The 21,209-nt window shown below is 37.6% G+C and overlaps 2 protein-coding genes and 6 non-coding genes across 8 annotated transcripts; 1 reads left to right on the top strand and 7 right to left on the bottom strand.

Moving 5' to 3' along the window:
* The first annotated feature begins 368 nt into the window (after positions 1-368).
* Positions 369-17,076, top strand: map2k1 (mitogen-activated protein kinase kinase 1). Its single transcript, XM_051869727.1, has 11 exons — positions 369-777; positions 10,166-10,376; positions 11,153-11,299; positions 14,566-14,643; positions 14,775-14,826; positions 14,925-15,049; positions 15,279-15,486; positions 15,602-15,666; positions 15,785-15,843; positions 16,255-16,300; positions 16,393-17,076. Exons 1-11 carry the CDS (start codon positions 695-697, stop codon positions 16,504-16,506), a joined length of 1,188 nt encoding a protein of 395 aa, XP_051725687.1. The 5' UTR covers positions 369-694; the 3' UTR covers positions 16,507-17,076.
* Positions 17,062-20,975, bottom strand: rpl4 (ribosomal protein L4). The gene is made up of 10 exons (XM_051869728.1): positions 20,823-20,975; positions 19,845-20,016; positions 19,565-19,671; positions 18,903-19,041; positions 18,483-18,607; positions 18,266-18,395; positions 17,917-18,073; positions 17,603-17,686; positions 17,296-17,416; positions 17,062-17,218 (listed from the first exon to the last, which is right to left on the bottom strand). Exons 1-10 carry the CDS (start codon positions 20,823-20,825, stop codon positions 17,129-17,131), a joined length of 1,128 nt encoding a protein of 375 aa, XP_051725688.1. The 5' UTR covers positions 20,826-20,975; the 3' UTR covers positions 17,062-17,128.
* Positions 17,495-17,563, bottom strand: LOC127500384 (small nucleolar RNA SNORD18). The gene has a single exon (XR_007926335.1). It is a non-coding gene; the product is annotated as a small nucleolar RNA SNORD18 (small nucleolar RNA).
* On the bottom strand, positions 17,795-17,862 carry LOC127500385 (small nucleolar RNA SNORD18). Its single transcript, XR_007926336.1, has one exon. It is a non-coding gene; the product is annotated as a small nucleolar RNA SNORD18 (small nucleolar RNA).
* LOC127500383 (small nucleolar RNA SNORD18) lies at positions 18,146-18,215 on the bottom strand. The gene has a single exon (XR_007926334.1). It is a non-coding gene; the product is annotated as a small nucleolar RNA SNORD18 (small nucleolar RNA).
* On the bottom strand, positions 18,691-18,819 carry LOC127500388 (small nucleolar RNA SNORA35). Its single transcript, XR_007926339.1, has one exon. It is a non-coding gene; the product is annotated as a small nucleolar RNA SNORA35 (small nucleolar RNA).
* LOC127500386 (small nucleolar RNA SNORD16) lies at positions 19,413-19,511 on the bottom strand. Its single transcript, XR_007926337.1, has one exon. It is a non-coding gene; the product is annotated as a small nucleolar RNA SNORD16 (small nucleolar RNA).
* Positions 20,094-20,191, bottom strand: LOC127500387 (small nucleolar RNA SNORD16). The gene has a single exon (XR_007926338.1). It is a non-coding gene; the product is annotated as a small nucleolar RNA SNORD16 (small nucleolar RNA).
* Positions 20,976-21,209: the final 234 nt, after the last annotated feature.

Here is a 21,209-nt window from a genome sequence, read left to right as displayed (position 1 = left end):
TCAACCAGGGAAAGTACTACAGGGGGTCCACACTTCACAGAGAAGAATTATCATAAACTAATTACATCATCTGAATAAACAATAATTAGATCAGACAAAAAAAACAACGTGACCAAATTTTATAAGCTTTTTATATTCGGGATCTAAAAGTCTGGGTGTGTAAAGGTTGAAAACTCACAACCTAATATTTTAAAAGGTCTATATTCTGATACATGAACACAAAAGACTGGATGCTGGTTAAAGATTGTTGAGTTTCAATTAGCAGGCAGGCCTATTGAATACAATGCTGAGTAATAACGTAATTCCACCAGCAGATGGGGTCATTGTCCACACGCGGTCATGCTGTCCGGAAGACAGATGTAAATATTTTCATGACGTAAAGAGACAATCTCTGTACCCATCCTCTACTGCCGTACACCTCCAGAAATACTCAGTTTCTCCGTGAATAATCTATTCTTCGAAACAAACCTTCATCCTGCCTGTCAGAGGACCATGCGAGGTTGTCGCTGACAGCATTCTGTCTTTATTTATTTATTTATTGTAAAGCAAACAGCGATTGGTAGGGTGTGATAGGCTATTCATAGCTTATGCATCATTGCTCTGTCGGCGAGTGAGTTGGTGTAGTCTGCGGATCAGATTGCTCCTGTTTGATTTTTTCTTTTTACTGCCGAGAAACCAGCTATTAGGAGTCATCATGCAAAAAAGGAGGAAGCCAGAGCCGATCCAACTGAACCCAATTCCAGATGGGAACGCTATAAACGGAACCGGGGCCACAGAGTGAGTGGGCTACGATGTCATTTCATGTCGAATAAGCTGTTAGAAGTCTTTACAAAACCAGATTTGTTTCATTCATAGATTGTTTGGCACCTTAAGAATATTGTTTGACTCTAACAGGGATACTTAATAGATTTGGTATTGTTTAATCTGATTGTATTGGTATTAGTGTGGATATTTTTGAATGTGTGTTGGTGCTTGTAAGTGTGAACAGAATTAAAGCCCACGAATGAATTGTAAGCTAAAGGTGATTATTAGTTGACTTACATAATACCAAATATGGGTCATTCCGCACTCATTTTTTAAGTTTAATCAAGTGATATTAACTGTCAGATTTTAAACATTGTTTCGAAGCAGTCAGTTGAGTATTGATTCAGTTCAGTTCAATAACTGTGTAAAGTTCATCAATTATAAAATGAGTTTAATTAAGCTATAAGCAGCATTATAGAAGGCCATTATTCAGCTCAATTCAGTTCAGTGTTGATTCAATTCAGTTCAGTGTGTCAATCATGAAAGTCGAATCAGCTAAAGCAGCTCTGCAGAAAACAGTGGCGTCATCATTTTTGAAGTGCAGTCAAATTTACTCTCAAGTCTTTACACGTTAATAAATTGCATTGTGCCATCTCAAGCTAGCTTAATACATTGTAATAAATGTTGGAATATATCTATGAGACTTTACAGGTTTGAGGATCCTCAAACAGGTTCGAGGATACTAGGGTAGACAGTTTTAGTTAACAATACTTCTGTTTTCACTGTATTTTTTAACAAATAAATGCAGCCATGAGCATAAAAGACTTCTTTCGGCCCTCAGTATATAGAGTTATTGAATATGTTTTTTGCTGTGCTTAGAAAAATATCTATTTTAACACATTAAAAGTTATTTATTGTTAGTCATTTTAATGAGGAACGCAAAATGCATGCTGTTCATGGAATGACCCATATATTAGTGTTTTTTAGTATCCATCAGGTGCACATGAAAGTGCAGCATCTCCTGCCACTAAGATCAATGAGAATACCTTATCATATTTGGACAGAGCAGCCAACACAACACCGCTGTCCTCTGTTGTATGTTGTTCAACCATAAATTAGGCTCAAAACTCCAGGCAGTGTTTTGTTGATCCTAGATGGATATTTAAATTAATGTGACAGCATTCTCTGAGCCTCAGTATATGATTATGCAGGATTTTAAACTGACTACCATATAGATACAAGTGATGGCGTATTGATTTGTTTGCCGGCTTCACATCTCCACAGACAGATATGGTGACAGTGACGACCACCTCTGTCTGTGCTACCTTCATTTGTCAGGCCTGTGATTTTTCTCCTCTTGATGCCGAGCCAATGACAATCCTCACGGCCTCAGCCAGTGGTGCATGTCATTGCCTCTTGTTTCGATGAGCTCACTTGAGGGCTCAGACACTTTTCCCTCTTGTAGTCTCTCCATTTGGCATTAAGAGACTATTCATTATTTAAGGATAAAGTTTCTGTCTTGTATATAGAAACTGGTTATTATTTCTGCATAAATAAGAAGTATTAGCAGTGCTATAGTGCTACAGAAGTGATGTTTGTGAGAATGACGGTAAAGTAGAATTACAGTATATTCCTTCCTGAAAAGCAGGACAGGCTTAGGCGAGCTCGCTTTGGAATGTGTGTGTGTGTGTGTGGCGGTGATTCAATCGTGTGGAAGTCAGTGTTATAGAGAGAGGCTCAGTGGAATGTTAAATACTGTGACAACACTTTTTTCCTAGAAGTCTCTGCTTTAAATCTGTCGTGGCAAGCCTATCTCAAAGAGTGCAGTTAATATTATTTTATAAGTTCTTGCTTATCGCTTGGGAAGATCTTCATATTAGATATGCACGATTCTGGATAAATTGAGAATAACAATTTTTCTGAATAGACAACTAAACAAAATACCATGTAATTTACTAGAGGTTCTGACAAAATGTTAATTGCTGCAGTCTATTTAAAATGTATTTAATTAATTTGAATAAATTAATTAAAAAAAAAAAAGTTTGAATGAATGATTTAATGACGTGTTTTATTACTGGATGAATCAGCGTTTTTTTTAACAAATCTCTGCGCAGACCGACCAACCAGAGCGATTAGAGAGCAGGCGTATGCTTTCGAATCACTCTCGCGGTACTTTGATGTCATACATCGTCGATCGGCCTGTGCAACACCGCTTCAAGTTGAATATGGCTGTTTAACGATTAATCGTGATTAACTGCATCCAAAATAAAAGTTTGTTTACACATAATATCTGTGTGTGTACTATGCATATTTATTTTGTATTTTTAAACACATACTTATTTAAGAAATATTTAATATTTAAATAATTTAAGAAATATTTACATGTATACATTGATAATTTAAATTATAAATAATTTATATTATATATAATTTATTTAATTTATAATTTATATTTTTATATTTTATATTTTTCTTAAATATATACATGTATGTATCTATTTATAAATACAAAATAAATATACACAGTACACATACATATATTATGTAAACACAAACTTTTATTCTGGATCTGATTAATCGCGATTAATCGTTAAATAGCCCTAAAGTCAAACACACCTACCGATTCAATGACTCACTCATAAAGACTTCATCTGTGTCATTACTGGATGAATCAGTGTTTTTGAACAAATCTCTTGAATACGGAGCCACGCACATGACATGCAAGAAAAAAAATTGAATCGATTTACTAATTCGGGGGAACGAAATAGTAAATCGTGCACACGTTTTAGTAAATCAAGGGAACAAAATAGTAAATCGTGCACACGGTTTAGCCTACTATTTTTTTTTCTACATGTCATGTCCGGGGCTCCGTACTTGAATGAATGATTCAATGACAAATTTTTAACAGCCACTTGTCGCCACCTACTGGTGTAACGATGTAATCGATACAATCTTCATTTGAAGCGTCAAGTCACTTTCAAAAGGGGATTTACTCTATTTTGATCACTACCGTAGACATCAGTCTTTATATCAAAATTATAAACTTATCCCAGTACTTCTGTGATAATTTGAATGATTGTAACACAGAAATAATGATACTGTGTGGTTGAAAAGACTTTTTGTGAAGCCGTTTTATACCTATATATGATAACTGCTAGCGTCAACGCAAATCTGAATATTCGCTGTGGTCATTGTCAAAGGTTTAATAGACATAGCCGAATCATTGTCAATAAGATCACATGGGTGTTTGAATCGATTAATCGATTAATCGTGCAACTCTATTTCAAATGTATCACCTCTTTCATATGTTTACTAATTTTGTAAATTAAAAGTAAGAATGCAATTGTAAGTGCCTCCAATGAGGAGTAAATTGATGTACTGGTCATAAATATTATCTTAACAGCGATGAAACAATTTTTTGAAGACCGGATGTGATTTTCTTCTTCATCATTTTTGTTTTGGTGGCTTAATGCAACCAATATTCTACATTCAGTATGTCACCACGTACATTACCACTCAAAAGTTTGGGGTCTGTAAGGTCTCTTATGCTCACCAAGGCTGCAATTATTTGATCAAAAATGCAGTAAAAACTGTAATAACATTGTGAAATATCATTACAGTTTAAAATAACTTATTTTCTATTTAATATATTTTGAAAATATAATTTATTCCTATAAATTGTTGCATTCTAATAGGCCGATTTGGTGTTCAAGTGACATTTCTTATTATCAATGTTGAAAACAGCTTAATATTTTTGTGGAAATGTAATAGTAATACATTTTGTGTTATTTACATTAGAAAAAAGTGCCTGACTTGCAATATGTTGATGTTTTTAAAAGGCTACTGTCCCAATTACTTGTAACATTGTTTTATTTACTTGCCAAAGCCAGTTTTACTTGCATTTGGCACTTGGCAATGCTAATTTTGTACACTGCCAATATTGTTTCATCTCTCTTCATTGGCAGCAGTACCTCTGCCGCTATTGTTTCCCATGAGCTCTATGCTGCATTGTGTCTTTTCAAGATAATCAGTAGGAAACCACACAGTGTTACAGTGTTGCACAATCACACCACACACACACCATGGCACCATCTGCTGCTCTCCATTTTACTTAAGAGCACTGCTGGGTGTATGAAAGCTGCTATAGTGCATCAAGAAGAGCTTGATCATTCCTATACATTCCCTACCTGTTCCCTAATTCTTTTCCTTTATTGTGCTTATGTCTGAGTTTAAATTGCTGCTTTACAGGATGACAACACAAATGTATCCACAGGAATGATTTATGGAGTGTATAGTTAAATATTGACCACAGAGCACAGTCTCTGGTATTGCGCACCTCCCCAGAGAAAAATGATTTGCTTCCTCAGCTGATCCCGGTGCACCCTAGTGTTTACATTCACATTCCAAGGCACGACATGTGAAGCAGACCACTTATTTCCTGTGTTTGATCATACTGTATCCACACACATCTTCAAAAACGCTTGGGAAAAAATGGGAAATGGAAGTGAAGTTATGATTCTTTCAAGTACTCTTCTTGGGCCTTCAGAGGCTTTTCTGTGTTTGAATCTCAAACCATGAGTAGCTTTTACTCTTCATTTTTATGCAATTTTTGTCTTTTCTCAGAAAGAATCTGCCATTTTTATGTAAACGTGTATCAAAGGGTAGACTAAATAATTGACTGCGTAGTAGTACTGAATTATTTATTACTTTATAACAAGTGGTTGTAGCACAGCATGCTGCGTTGTCACTACATCCTACATCTTGTATGCATGTATGAATGTATGCATGTGTATGTAATGTTTTTTTGTTTTTTTTTTAATTTAAAGATTCCATTTTCAATTAATTGATTTTATTAATTAATTTTATTAGACACTCTTCTTGATGATGAATTTTAAATCACAGAATCCATTACAATTAAAGTGAAAAACCTAGAATTTCGGGGAAAACTATAACAGAAATTGTCTCCTCAAAACTATCTCCTTATCTTAGCCTGATTCACAACGGTAAGCTTGTAGTAATGTTTTATAATAAAATCGGTACTGGTGGGTTTCCGCGTGAAATTTGAGCATGCAGCCGTTCGTCTTTGCATCCCAGCTAGTAGGCTGTATGGCATGTGAGGATGCTGCAGGTGGCGGATCATTTATAGCCTTTTCTCACAGAAGCTGGAATAATTAAACTTATCATTTTGATGGCAGATTGTAATCCAGAAAGGTCCAAATGACAATCATCAGTGACAACTGGAGATTAACCTGTAGTCAAAAGCAAAAGACGTCGGACTGCGGAGTGGCTACAGAAATTAAAATCTACAGGGAAAGCTAATACACACTAAATACACAGTCATGCAATGCTGATGTTGTTAACATTAACATTTTGAGAACAAAGTATAACCGTAATAATAATTTGCAGGGTTTGACGTGATCCGAGCTAAGCGATCGTTAGATTTAATCACCACTGGTAGTGTGAATTATTGTAGGCCTAATGTTTTTTTCCTCAGTTGGTCAGAACAAAAGTGGCAGACATGTTAACTTACTTGTTCAGATGACATTTTCCAGTGAAAATTCTTACTTTGGTCATACTTTTTTAAGATGTAGAATATTTAAGGAATAATTGACTTCGTGCCATTGAATTCTTAGAAAATAATGCACACTCTGCTTCACGTCGTGGCCGCATTACCACCTCGGGTATGCATTATTTTCTAGGAATTCAATGGCCCGGAGTCAATTATTCTGCTTATACTATGGTTACCACACCTCAAGACACTGTTTTGATGGTGTATTTCAGGACGTTAGTCAGGTTTTTGTCCTTAAAACACTCTTGTGTGTGGGACTGATTAATATGCCGGATCTCTCACGGCAGCACTGTCTCTACTAATAGCGAAACGAAACTATAAGTTTATCTACCTCAAGAATCGTACAGTTATTACCTCGCTAGTGAGTCATTTTACTGATTAGCAGTGCTGACAAAACGTTTCTGTGCGAGTGTGTCTGTACTGACGTTTTAAAGTACGTGTGTGCGTTTGAAAGAGAGCGTATGCTCTTTCAGGACACAATAAAACGTATTTTGTGGCAAAAACCATGACACTTATTTGTCGTTTTCATCCTATAGTGTACTATATTTATTTGCTTGGTCAGTGTCATTGTGGGTTTTGTTTCTTTTGCTGTTGTAGGCTGTAAGAACCTTTTGAAATAACTGAAATCATTTGGTGAAGTGATATGGAACTGTAATGCGGTCAAGACCTGCCTAGAATTACTGAAAATAATTGCACACCTTAGAACGTTGATCAACCAAACAGATTCGAGCATTCAACAGCCCTGTAGTATAAGTGATTCCAAAGTACAGTATCCACACCGACTGACAGCAAACATTAGATTCATCCGTGCTAAGGAGCCGTGTCGATGCATACCCCACGTAAAGATAACAATTCCGCAAATAACTGCAATTGCAGGTTTCAAACAGAGATGGCGACAAAGAGGCAAAACTTACGGACTGCAGCTTTAAATGAGACCGCCTTGATGACGTTTGCAGCCTTCAAATGCGACCTCCGGAGGACAGCCTTTGAAATGAGACTAAGCTAATGGCAACAGCTTTTTTACTTGTACGCGACTGCGTTTCACTTCAGGTGGTTGGATGGAACTGACAGAACGGAAGTTTCTTTCAGTTTTTCTCCTCCGTTTGTCCTAAAACAATATGTCCGTGGCCATCCAGTTTGAAATGTTGACTACAAACATGGTTTTTCAGATTGTCCGTCGCTGCGTTCTCTCTGTATTTACAATTTTTTGCAGCCTTTAGCCTTTGCCTACAATGCGCTGGATCCTTCACTAGAAACTGAAAGTAACTCACTCCTGCTAAATGTTTACTCTTTGAATTCTTGTACTAGTTGGAACCGTTATGACTAAAAGTTTGCTAAGAAGTATTTCTAACTAAAGCAAGTGGGTATTTGACTCTGGTTAGCGTATCTTCAGCAGACTGGTGGGAGTGGCCTTGGATGGAAACATGCCCAGTGTATTATGGATGTTGAAGTTTTCCTACCTATTTGGCAAAAGGGGAGACAGCAGCTCTCTTTCTCTGTCCTCAGGTAGAACTGATTTCAATTTTTTTTCTCCGCCTTTTGACTGTATAGGCAGCCAAGTTTTATTTAAACCCATTTTGCCAGCGTTGAAGTATCCTTCTATCATTTGAGTTTTTTGTGATGTATTGATGAACAATGTTGTTGTCAGATTTGCTGTTTTGCATTTTATAAACCAATTTATGTTTTGAATTATATCATGTAGTTGTCATTGTTTCTTAGAAAATAAGTTTTGAATTTATTGTAATATAATACATGAAGATAATTTTCAGATATTACTGTGGAATGAAAAATGAAATGTATCTTTTTTGTGGTGGGGCCAATAAAAATGTTGGCATGGCATCGGCAAGTAAAAATATGAACTAGCTGCTGGTCTGACAATTCCAGCAGAAAAGAAATCTTGCAGTGGAATCACTCTGGATATGGAGTCATTGTTTGCCCTCCTACATGCAACACAAGTTCTTGAGTTGTGAAGTATTTTTCTCCACTCTGGCATCTTCTGCGTCCTTCACCATTATCACGTCTCCACCACAGCATGTCCACGCCACCCACTTACACCCACACAGCAGCCTCGTAACCATGGTTATAACTGGCCTTGCTGTCAAAAATGAAAACACTTCGCCCCATTCTGCATATAGATGAGACAAAGACATCCTGGAGTACTTGTGCTGCTCTCATCCACCTGAGTCGTGCCGTCTGTTCTGGAGCAAAGCTTGTTGCGATATGTTGTGGACTGATCAGCATGCTTTGATGTAAATTTATGTGCAAGTGTCACTTGTTGTGGCCTGAAACATTGTTCAACAGCAGGACAACGTGTTTTCCATCTGAATTGGCTCGATGCTTAAAAGCCCTTGAGGCTCATGGTGTCCGTTGGTTCTGAAACATTAATTTGAAGATACAGCCGCATCACAGATGTTTGCAACATGTGTGGCACCAGAGCGTTGGGGATTTTTTTCCACTGAAACACAAGCTGCAGGAAAGATTAAGTTTAAATAATTCCTAATTGGTATCAACATCTGAATCATAAGACTTTTAATTGGTTCATTTGAAAGCAAAAAAGATCCTGTTTCTGGATTGACCTAAAATCCACCTGGTAAATGCAGTCAAGCCATGGTGAAGAACAGAGTGTTGTTGGAGGAGATGCAGAGGATGGAGAGCAAAGGGTCATGGAAGTTCACTCTTCCAGCAGAAAGCTAAGGAAATACATCACCATGACAACAGGGCCAAGGGAAAGGCTCGCATGCTTAGAGGAACTCCCTGTTTCCTCAAACAGAGCTTTAGGAAGAAGATGTTATAAAGCCCTCATACCACTTACGCACACATTTTACAATAGTGTATTCAATATCCCTACAAGTTTTCTGCCTTAGGGATGGGAATATGTTTCAGCATGCAAGAGTCTGGATTCTTACTGATCACAAGAGAGGAATCCTTGTCTTGGCATATTAATGTATAACAAAAAAGCAGGAATAAGACTGTAGCAGTGTTATTTTAGTATTATTTGTTCATATTTTTAAATGGCTTTCATGTTTATATTTTCAGTTTTTGTTTTAGTATGTTTTAGTAATTTTATGTGTTTTTGTCATTAGGATTTTTTATATTTCTATGTAGCTTTAATTAATTTTTATATAATTTTTAGTGTTTAGTGTAATTTTAGTACTTCAACTTATTTTATTTTAGTTGCACTAAAAAAACCTCTGGGTTAAAAACAACCCAAGTTGGGTTGAAAATGGACAAACCCAGCAATTGGGTTGTTTTAACCCAACGGTTAGGTTAAATGTCTGCCCAAGCTGCTGGGTAGTTTTATTTAACTCAACTATTGTTTAATTACTGTATTGCTTGCTTAAAATGAACCCAAAGTATGTAGGAAATTAACATTTATTAATATGTTTAATAAATTAAAATTAATAAACAATAAACATTTATCAAATTGCTTATTAATACACTCTAAAAATGCTGGGTTAAAAACAACCAAAGTTGGGTTAAATTTGGACAAACCCAGCGGTTGGGTTAAATGTTTGCCCAACATGCTGGGCAGTTTTATTTAACCCAACTATTGTTTAAAAATTACTATATGGATGGCTTAAAATGAACCCCAAAAAAGTTGGAAATTAAAAATCAGACACATAATTACTAGAGGTAACAGTAATAATCAAAAGGTGAACGTTAATTTAATTCTTCTTCTTTAAACTTATCAATAAAAGTTCATTTATTAAACATTAATGTTCTGGGGGCATTATGAAATGAAATCATATAGAGGACCCCTGCACATCCTCATGACTGTGTTGAGTTGTAGATTTAGCCATTTAGCTTTGACATTTTCGAAATTAAATTAATTTCTGTCTGTGTTTGTGTTAGAACAAATCTGGAAGCTTTGCAGAAGAAGCTAGAGGAACTGGAGCTGGATGAGCAGCAGAAGAAACGCCTGGAAGCTTTCCTCACCCAAAAGCAGAAGGTTGGAGAGTTAAAAGATGATGACTTTGAGAAGATTTGTGAGTTGGGTGCAGGCAATGGAGGAGTGGTCTTCAAGGTCTTACACAGACCCTCAGGCTTCATCATGGCCAGGAAGGTAAGTTACGGTAAAGCAAACTTTATATTTCAGTTTCAGCTTCAAGTTGCAAGAAAGGTCTCTGAAGTCCATTGATTGTCATTTCCAGCCTTGAATCGATCGGATGCCGTTTTAGAGCTGCTTGCCCCAGGAGGCATCAGCTATTCATGTCATCATGTCTTTTTATAGATTGGAAGAAGTTAGACATTGCAGCAATAAGCCTTGACATTCTGTTCTTAGCATGCTGAATGGATACTGTGACATTTATTGCACATGTAATGCATATAGTGAAGCTAATTGCAGTTGAGTCAAATGACACTTTTCCTAATAAACTTGTCCAAGAAAAGACATCTGCTTTTTAAGCCAAATTACCAGTAGTCCACTACATACTGCGATGAAAACAAATGGTTCTTAATATAAGAGCTTCCGAAATGCAGTCAGCACACAAACTCCAAACAACTCATTTACAGCATACAAAAAACTGACAGTATGCTTACAGAGAAGGAACTCCTCCTTATCAGCTAACTGTATAATGCAGACATCCTGGCAATTACAGAGAGAAGCTCTGCCTGGTACTGAAAGAAATGATTGAGGCTTCAGAATTATGCTTTGCACTGCACTTATAAAGACAAAATTGCAACATGGTAAACATCAGTATGAATGTAAAACATTAATATAAAAATGTTTCTTCAATTTCAGGGGTTGATTTTTATTAAAACAAACTGATTTCCACTTTTTTTCTTTTTGTAATATAAAGGTCACATTAAAATAGGCCTGTTTTTCTTATTTTCATGCAGTTGATCCACCTAGAGATCAAGCCAGCAATAAGGAATCAGATCATCAGAGAGCTGCAGGTGCTGCATGAATGTAACTCTCCCTACATAGTGGGCTTCTACGGGGCTTTCTACAGTGATGGAGAGATCAGCATCTGTATGGAGAACATGGTACTGTGTCCTCTCTTAGTGTCAAACATTATACAGAGGAATATGAGAGTTTATCTGTCTAATATATACACTACCGTTCAGTAGTTTAGGGTCAGTACGATTTTTTGAAAGAAATTAATACTTTTATTCATCAAGGATGCATCAAATTGATTCAAACTGACAGTAAAGACTCTATTGTAACATAAGATTTCTATTTAATAAATGCTATTGGGTCATTCCATGACAAATCAACCAAATTTCGGAAACTTCCCCTGCTCAAATTTTTGATTTTGTTCATATATATTCTTCAGAAAAACAAACATAAATAGCGATGAAAGCCAATATATTAAATGTCACAGATGTATATTGAGGGCCTTTAAAATGAAGATACCAAAAGGAAATATTAATTTATTATATTTAGATAGGCCTATCTTTAATACAGGGCTTTTCACACTGCGATTAACCCCGGGTTATCGTCGTTCTAAACACTGCGTTTCACACTTGTAATTTAGATGCGGGGTTAGCACCGCTTTTTTACCCCGGGTTATGAAACCCTGCTCTGGTGTTAACTCCGTATATCTGTGCAAAACTTGAAATGATGCTGTGTTAGAATGTTAAAACTAGATGCTTAGCAACCGACAACCAATCGTGTGCTTTATATTCACGCGCTTTGGGCAGTCACGGAAACACCACGCGATGTATAAACAGTCGTTTCTGTGTATGATAAGAAAAATGTCAAACGGCGATGGAAAACGCGACAATTGGAGTAAAGAAGAGATTTCATTCTTACCTTTATAGTTTGAAAAGTTTACTCAGAAAAAAACTTGATATTACAGTCAGCAATGTGTAAAATGAGGACACGCAGTGTCCCTTAAAGGGATAGTTCACCCCAAAAATGAAAATTCTGTCATTATTTACTCACCCTCAGGTTGTTCCAAACATGTATACATTTTTTTGTTATGTTGAACACAAAGGGAGATATTTTAAAGAATGTGGGAAACTGAACAGTTGTGGGGCACCATAGAGTACCTCAGGGATGACGTGTTTTTGTAGGCCAACCCGGAAGTTAGCGGCGCACGGGTTCCCTCGATCGAAAGCCAATGCATTTTTCCCATAGACTTTTGGTAAATCGCAAAAAATAAGCTCTGTGTTATGACACTTACATGTTTTGTCTATCAAGATAATCTTTACAAGTTAACACAACATTTATATATTTTGAAGCCTAAATAAAGTCGTCAGATATAAAAAGCTAACAGTAGGCTATAAACGGACTACAGCACACCATGGTTGCGGATCAATGTCACCACCACCAAGCTTCCTCAAACTTTATTTAGAAAACAACTTTATTTAAAAACATGCTCGCTGATTATGATCTGCGCTGTGTATGAATACTTATCCACTTTTTCATGAGAAATGCTGTCTAAATGTCCTGTTTTCATGATGACGTCTAAAGTCCCCGCCAAAGGAAGTAGTCCCTTTTAGCAATTTGTTAGCAACCGCCATTTTTAAGACACAATAAAGGTTTAAAAAATCACAAGCGGGTTATAACTGGTGTGTTTTATGTCATAGATCAAAACGTGAAAAAATTTAGAGGCTTTGTTAACCACAGACCTTATTTCAGGCGATTTAGCAAAAACCCATTCAAAAAACCCATTGACTTCGGGGCGATGGAACCGGAAGTCCTAAAATGCTATCTCGCTTCCGGGTTTTGCCTACAAAAACACGTCATCCCTGAGGTACTCTATTGACTTCCATAGTATTTTTTTTTTCCGACTTCCTATGGAAGCAATCAATGGTGCAGCCTGGTTACAAACTTTCTTCAAAATATTTTCCTTTGTGTTTAACAGAACAAAGACATTTTTACAGGTTTGGAACAACTTGAGGGTGAGTAAATCATTTTCATTTTTGGGTGAACTATCCCTTTAATGTAAACAGGTCACGTGCTGCGTTTGTCTAGTCAGTGACACTGGCACCGCAAATATGCAGATAAGCACTTTATCCCTGGGTTTAGGAATGTGCAGTGTGAAACGTCAGTTTATGAATACCCAGGATTAACTGTTAACCCTGGGTATACTATTAGCAGTGTGAAACGTGAATAAAGATAACCCAGCCCTTACAAAAGATCATTGCAGTTTTTACATATAGAAAACTGCAGTTTTTTGGACACGAAAAAACGGAAATATTGCAGTATAGCTGCAATACAACTGCAGTTTTACTGCTGTTGAACTTCAATGTACTGCAGTTGTACTGTGATTATACTTCATTATACTGCAAATCTATGGTTGTGCTTAATTATAATGCAGTTATACTACTTTGTACTGCAGTTTTACGGCAGTTGTACTTCAATATACTGCAGTTCTTTTTTTGTAAGGGAGGATTTTGTTTACCAGGGGCTTAAAATGACCCAGGGTTAACTATTTCAAGTGTGAAAAGCCCTTTCCTGATTTACAGGTATGCAAACTTGAGGCAAAAAACACAAGAAGTGCTTTTTTCTATTTTTGAACTGTCACTGTTGGCATATAATGAATCCGAGATTGCTAAAGTCAACAGATTTTACTAACAGGCCTACCAATCTAAAAATAAAATAATGATGCTACCATCTTTCTAAAGTCATTTTTACACCCCTCTAATTTGGCTCCAAATCTCAGGTGAAAATTGTCATTTTGACCCCCTCTACAAAATAGTGGATTATTCAGTAAATACACATCTGTGACATTTAATATCTTGGGTTTCGTCACTATTTATGTTTGTCTTTCTACAGAAAAAATATTAACAAAATCAAAAATTTGAGCTGGGTACCTCTGGTTGAGTTGACACAGAATTACCCTGTTCTTTTTACTTTCTATTCATCAAAGAATCCTGAGAAAAAAAAATGTATCCTGGTTTCCATGATACCAAATATTAAGCAGCCCAACTGTTTTTAACATTGATAATAATAAGAAATGTTTCTTGAGCATTAAATCAGCATATTAGAATGATTTCTGAAGGATCATGTGACACTTAAGACTGGATTAATGATACTGAAAATTCAGCTTTGCCATCACAGGAATAAATTAAATTGTAAAATATATTAAAATAGAAAACAATTATTTTAAATTGGAATAATATTTCACAATGTTACTGTTTTTACTGTATTTTTTGTATCAAATAATGCAGCCTTGGTGAGCAAAAGAGACTATATATATATATAGTTCAATATCCTTTCAGTATCTATACACTGCCTTTGATTTTATAGGTACAATATAAGAGTAACTGCTGAATATATCTCCATCAAAAAAAATTTTTAGGATGGCGGCTCCCTCGATCAGTCCCTGAAGAAAGCAGGCAAGATCCCAGAACAAATACTGGGCAAAGTTAGCATTGCGGTCAGTATCTCTGTAAACTATCTCAAAAATATCCTTGATATCTTGTGGACTGTTTCCAAAAAATAAGGCTGAAGTACAATGCGTAATGTTTTCTGTTTCTGTTTGGACCCGTCTTCTTTCCATTCATGCAGGTGATAAAAGGCCTGTCCTACCTGCGGGAGAAACACAAGATCATGCACAGAGGTGATTGGTGTCACGCTATCTCAAACGGTCATCTGTTCATTTACTCTTTCTGTTGACACAGTATTTACTGAAGGAAAGACCTTGTCCTTTTCTTGCAGATGTAAAACCATCCAACATCCTGGTGAACTCACGTGGTGAGATCAAGTTGTGTGACTTTGGTGTTAGTGGACAGCTCATTGACTCCATGGCCAATTCGTTTGTGGGCACCAGGTCCTATATGTCTGTAAGTTTACATTCTCAGCAAAAAAACAAAAAAAAATTATAGATATATTTCTACCATATTATTAGGTTCTAGATCATTTGACAGTGTGATTACTGGATGTTTGATTTGGAGTATCTCAAGGCAGCCATCTGTTTGTTCAGGCTGTTTTTCATCATATCTCTTCCTGAATGATAATGTTAATTTCCTCTTTGTATGATCCTCCTTCCTATTTTTCTGTGTCCATCTGTAGCCCGAACGCCTTCAAGGGACTCACTACTCTGTCCAGTCTGACATATGGAGCATGGGTCTCTCTCTGGTGGAGATGGCCATCGGACGCTTCCCTATCCCACCACCTGATGCCAAGGAGCTGGAGCAAATCTTTGGTCAGCCCCTCGAGGGGGACCCCTCCGCCAGCGAGGCCTCCCCTAAACCCAGGCCCCCTGGTCGACCCGGCAGCTGTGAGTGACTGTTTGCCATCCTCTCTGCAAGAACATGTGACTGATCAATTATGCTCGAGGTGTAAATAATCATCAGAAAATACAGTGATTTTGTTTTATCTGTTTGTCTTTTTAGCATACGGTCCAGACAGCAGACCTCCCATGGCTATATTCGAGCTGCTTGACTATATTGTCAATGAGGTAAGCTTAAAGTGGTGCTCATAAGATCATTAAACAGCTTTATGGCAGTGAATTAATTAAATGAAAGGATTTATTGGCTGCTTCATTTAGGCTTAATGGAGCGTTTTTCCTTTTTCAGCCACCTCCTAAGCTACCAAGCATCTTTGGTGCAGAATTTCAAGACTTTGTTAACAAATGGTAAGCAAAAATGTAATGTTTGCATTTCGTTTTATTTCTGTACCTCACCTATTAGAGCATGACACTAGCCATGTCGTGGGTTAAAATGCTGAGTGCACTCAAAACCGCTTTGGATAAAAGCATCTTCTAAATGCACAAATGCTTCTTCAGTGGAGCTTGCTGCGCCATCTAGTGGTTGAACTAAAAATCAGTTTGAAATCTGTTGCCGTACTACGGAGCCTCTAAATGGACATGTAAAAAAATGAGATGGGAGGTAGAATTCTATTTCTTTAGCTTTCGCTCGCAAAAGTATTGTGTTCCTTCGAGAAACTTTGCGGAAGAGTTTTGCGTCCCATCTCATATTTCGTCTATCACCAATATTTTGACATTCTTCATACTTTATTGCTCATTGATTTTCTTTGTTTTGCTCAGTTTAATCAAAAATCCAGCAGAAAGAGCAGACCTCAAGCAATTGATGGTAGGAACAATGCTTTTCTGTCAGTCTTCATATACAGATATTATTTTCTATTGCAAGAATGCACCTCATACATCTAACAAATATCTTTTCAGGTCCATCCCTTCATAAAGAACTCAGAGGCAGAGGAGGTTGACTTTGCTGGATGGCTATGCAGCACTATTGGGCTAAACCAGCCAGCAACTCCAACTCACAGTGTGGGAATGTGAGAGCAGCCATCTTTTTCTAAGCCAACCATTTAATGTTCCTTCACACGCAACATCTCCAGTTCTACCCTGAGGCAAACAGCTGCCTCCTGAATCTACCCCATCTTATTTTAGATGTTGTCTTGAGTATTAACATGCATACTGCTGTAATTAACAACGCATCAAACCTCTGATATAGCGCTTGAAATCCGTTCTGCCAAATATTGGTTTGATACTTTTTATGACAAAATCTAAGTGTAATTTTGATTGCAAAAGCTATCAAAAAGCTGATACTACACTGCGCAAAAACTTAAATGCAAAGGATCCCCCCCTTCTAAATGTCAACCTTTTTTACATTTTCAGCTACCCCTGAAGTGGTTACATCATTTCATTGTTATAATTTGTGTTCTGCTTTATTTCAGTATGGTGAATGTGCAGTCTTTAACTCACAAAGTGAGAGAAAATCAGTCATTTAACTTATACAAACTTGTATATTATAATAAGAGATTTATTTAACAAATGACAACTTATGGAATGTGGCAGTGCTTAAGTGGTATGCAGTGGATTAAAAAGGACAGATTTATCAATTTTCAACAGTTGTTTTATTTGAAAAGCATTTCTGAACTCCATAGTCTGTTTATGAGCCTTAAGCTTGAGCCGGAGCAGCTGCAGGCTTCTTGGCCTTGGTCTTCTTCACAACCCTCTTCTTCTTGGGTTTCAGCATCTTAGCCTTGATCTGCAGAGTTCACAGGTTTAGAAATTGCTCAGCTAGTGATCAGACAATTAAGACTTGTTGGTCATGAGGGTACTTACGTCAGGGTTGTGTTCCAGGATAGCACGGCGACGTGCAGTCTTGGCGTAGGGGTTGAGCTTCATCATCACTCTCAGGTTCTTCAGAGGGTTCTTCTTGAACACTCTGCGATTAATCTTGAGGCTTCAATTGTATAAAGAAACTTGTTACAAGACTTGTATTGTAGATTAAAACAATAAGCTTTTGTGACTTAAAGCAAGATGGCTCAGAACTTCCAATACAATCATTAATCAGAAACACGGACCTGAAGTAGGAATCTCATCATTGCATGATGTTTACAATATGATAATCAAAGTAACCAAAACTTACTTAGCAGGACGAAGTGCCTTCTGGACTTCCTCACTCTTGATGATTCTGTTCAGATCTGTGTTGTTCATTTTGTGCATGGGCAAGCTAGAACATGACAAAAGCAGTAAGTCCACAAGCTTATGTTTAATATTTACAAATTTTATATATATCTAGGCGTGCATTTGATCAAGTGGGACTTCAGACACCATATGTTGACTCAGAACTTTTAATGTTATCATTGTGTTCATAAACACGGACAAAGTGTAAGCTCATCACTGTTGCACCAAGCACAACCAGAAGAGGATAAGACCGAAAGGAAAGGGAAGGGAACTCACTTGTAGTCCACTTTAAGGGTGGAAGCTTTGCGCCAAGTGCCGTAGAGGTCATCCAGCTTGCGGAAGGCACCCTCGGTCCAAATGCAAAAGCGTCCGACGTGTCCACCTGGAGCAAGCTTTAACAGGTCCAGTCTGCTCACAGACTGCAGTGTTACGCCTGAGAAGAGATATTTTGTAGTTAATGATTTTACAACTATCTAGAAAAACATGAAATACTTTGTTTTCAATTAGAGTCAGAACTTCCACTAAGATCATAGGATTCATAAACACGGACCATGAAGTGGATATCATCATGTATAAAGTGTGTTCATGTGAAGAAAAAGGTCAAATACAAGATTACTTTGCGTACCAGGGATATTTCTGAAAGCTCGTGTCACACCGTTGTCTTCATTGAAGATGATGCATGGTCCTTTACGCTGGATACGCCTTCGGTTCCTCATCTTACCCTTACCGGCACGCATACGCTGAGAGGCGTAAACCTGGAGACCAGAAATAAGCATCAAAAAGATTTAATTTTGGTAAACTGCAACATTTTCAGTCAATATCAGAGTTTGAGAGTAGCTCACCTTCTTGATGTCATTCCATGCCTTAAGCTTCTTCAAGAGAAGCACAGCTTCCTTAGTCTTCTTGTATCCTTCAACTTTATCATCAACGACAACTGGGACTTCAGGAATCTCCTCAATGCGGTGACCTGAAACATTTGACATTTGTTACAAGTCAGGGAAACCGAATAAAATCAAATACAAGTATGGTCATTTTTAAAATATTCTACATTACTGTTCTCAGCCTTCGAAAGGGAAAAACCAATAGCTTGATTCAGCCCTTCTGCAAACTGAAGTCTCTTTTGCACTGAATTGAGCAGAATGCCAATAGGTGGCAACCCACATAAAACATACAGTGCATACAGGCACTCTGATTACATGGACCCCAGGGAGACCCCAACTTGTAAAAAAAGAAAGCATCATGAAGGACTTGTGTTCACTCACCTTTGGCCATGACCAGGGCAGGCAGAGCAGAGGCGGCCAGGGCAGAGCAGATGGCATAACGCTTCTGGTTAACGTTGATTCTGCGGTGCCAACGGCGCCAGGTCTTTGTGGGGGCAAACATGCGACCACCACGACACATCTACAGTGGAGTCAAGGGTCAACATTTCACACTAAACATGTTCACAAAGGCTTTCAGAACAAAAACATCTGCAGGTTTTCAATTTGCATTTTTTTTTTTTTTTTTTATAAACGAAGAGCTGTTCTAATCTTATTTTTACACTGAAGAAAACTGGGCAATGTAAGGTCTGTGCTTTTCAGTCATATGCCCAGAGCAGCTGCTTTTGTTAAGAGAGTGAATAGCTAAGGAAGAATAACAAAGAATAGCAACCACTGTATTTCTGCTTTTCTATAAGGTCAGTAACTGTCAGAGAGTGATTTTACATGTTCATTCAGCCCATCTACCATTTTTGTTGGTGTGAACAGGCCTTAATACTTAAATATATGTGAACTTGCTCAGACTTGCTTTTTCGTCAACCTTCCACACCAGCATGAGACAGCAGGCAACTGTCGCTGTGCGTAGAGTAGGACGCAAATTACACCATCACAGCAAGGGTTGCTTACAATCAAAGATTTGACAAGTAAATAGAGTTAGTTCAGGATACATTTCCGAAAGCACCCTGTCCGGAGCGGTGGGTGCCACCACCGCGCACACGGGGGATACGGGCCACAGCTCTTCCTGTGCCCCAGGACTCGGCGCTGGTCTGGTGACCTGAAACAACATTTTTTTTTAGAGTTATATTTGATCATGTCATACCGTAGTCAAATATTCCAGAAACAGACAGGCTCATCAGGACTTCCAGCATCATCAGGTGTCAGAAACACAGACCAAGGTGGAATATCATTGAAGTGACATTTTAACTATGGGTTTAAAACAACACTCACCAGCCAGTTCGCTTACAGCATAGGGCTGGCGCTTGTTCTTGCGCATGTTGGTGTGCACAAAATTCACAATATCAGGGCGGATGGGAGCCCTGAACACTGCAGGCATAACCACATTTTTGCCAGTGGTCTCCCCTTTCTCGGAGTAGACCGATACTAACGGTCGGGCGCAAGCCTAAAACAACAACAAAAAGACTTATGAATAACTTCCACATATTACCAGGTGTATTCATCAGTTAGAACTTTGAATCTTGCTCAGTCTTTGTTTTCATCAACCTACTGTGCCAGCATGAGACAGCAGGCAACTGTCACTGATCACAGAGTAGGACGCAAATTACACCATCATAGCAAGAGTACCACATTCTTTTTTTAGGGGGAAATATATAGTGCAAAATATTTACTCTAAATACAGTGAAACAATGCTGTGGAATAAAATAATCGTTCAGGCTAAATAAAAATTGCGCCATCATTTACTTACCCTCAGATTGCTCGTATCGTATGACTCTAATATTTGTTTTTGTTAACATGAGGATGAACAAACAACAAACTGACATTATAAAGTGAACGATTTCTTCAATACTTGTCTAATGCAACCCAAATTTGAAGCATCTGCGCTTAAACATAAGGCTAGGCCACAACACGCAAGTTGACATTTCTAACAACGTCCCTACATAAGTTGTCAAGGCTGTTGAAGTATATTTAGAATACAAACTGAGTTTTTTTAAAAGGAGAAAAAAAACGTTCTTTATAAGCACGTCTGAATTTTGGAGTCAGCTGCCAAATTATGACTACACGTGTATACACGCCGCACTGGATCAAAATGGCTGCCGAGATTCGCTGTAGTGCGAGCATATTAGCTAACGCCTAACATTTCATCCAAAAAACAACAACTTGTGGCCTACATGCACGTAAAACAATGAAATGAAGAACTTTTATTGAAAACACGCTCAAATCGGGGGGAAAAACATCAATTGTGCTCACCATTTTAGTAAGTTTTCACGGCACGCCAGGAACCACGCTCCTAACTCAACGGCGGCCACGGAAGAAAAGGAAGAATGAAGTACTACACCGGCACTTGCATATCCATCCGACACATGTCACTTCCGCCCAAGTCAGTGGTTTCATTTTAGCCAATAGCTTATTTTATTAATATGATCTGGATTTAATTATAAAATTATTTTGAATCATTTATTATTTTAATGACAATGACAATGAATTGAAATAAGATAACTGCGATAAAATTCTAAACGTGGCAGTATATGTTTTGGCACTATTTAAGTTGTGGAGGCTGGCGGATGGGTCATATGGAACTACTTTCAGTAATTAATTCAAATATTTTTAAACGTTTACATTTTTTATTTCATTCAT

This window comes from Ctenopharyngodon idella, chromosome 18 (assembly GCF_019924925.1).
Source record: "Ctenopharyngodon idella isolate HZGC_01 chromosome 18, HZGC01, whole genome shotgun sequence".
Classification (NCBI taxonomy): Eukaryota; Metazoa; Chordata; class Actinopteri; order Cypriniformes; family Xenocyprididae; genus Ctenopharyngodon; species Ctenopharyngodon idella.
This window is presented reverse-complemented; position numbering and strand designations above follow the sequence as displayed.

What these genes read in the sequence shown, in the direction of transcription:
- map2k1 (XM_051869727.1), top strand. Translation starts at nt 695, where the DNA reads ATGCAAAAAAGGAGGAAGCCAGAGCCGATCCAACTGAACCCAATTCCA. An exon ending in AACGGAACCGGGGCCACAGA is followed by an intron (nt 778 to 10,165) that starts GTGAGTGGGCTA and finishes TGTTTGTGTTAG; the next exon opens with AACAAATCTGGAAGCTTTGC. An exon ending in TGGGCAAAGTTAGCATTGCG is followed by an intron (nt 14,644 to 14,774) that starts GTCAGTATCTCT and finishes CCATTCATGCAG; the next exon opens with GTGATAAAAGGCCTGTCCTA.
- rpl4 (XM_051869728.1), bottom strand. An exon ending in TGCTGTAAGCGAACTGGCTG is followed by an intron (nt 19,672 to 19,844) that starts GTGAGTGTTGTT and finishes ATGTTGTTTCAG; the next exon opens with GTCACCAGACCAGCGCCGAG. An exon ending in TGCCCTGGTCATGGCCAAAG is followed by an intron (nt 18,608 to 18,902) that starts GTGAGTGAACAC and finishes CAAATGTTTCAG; the next exon opens with GTCACCGCATTGAGGAGATT.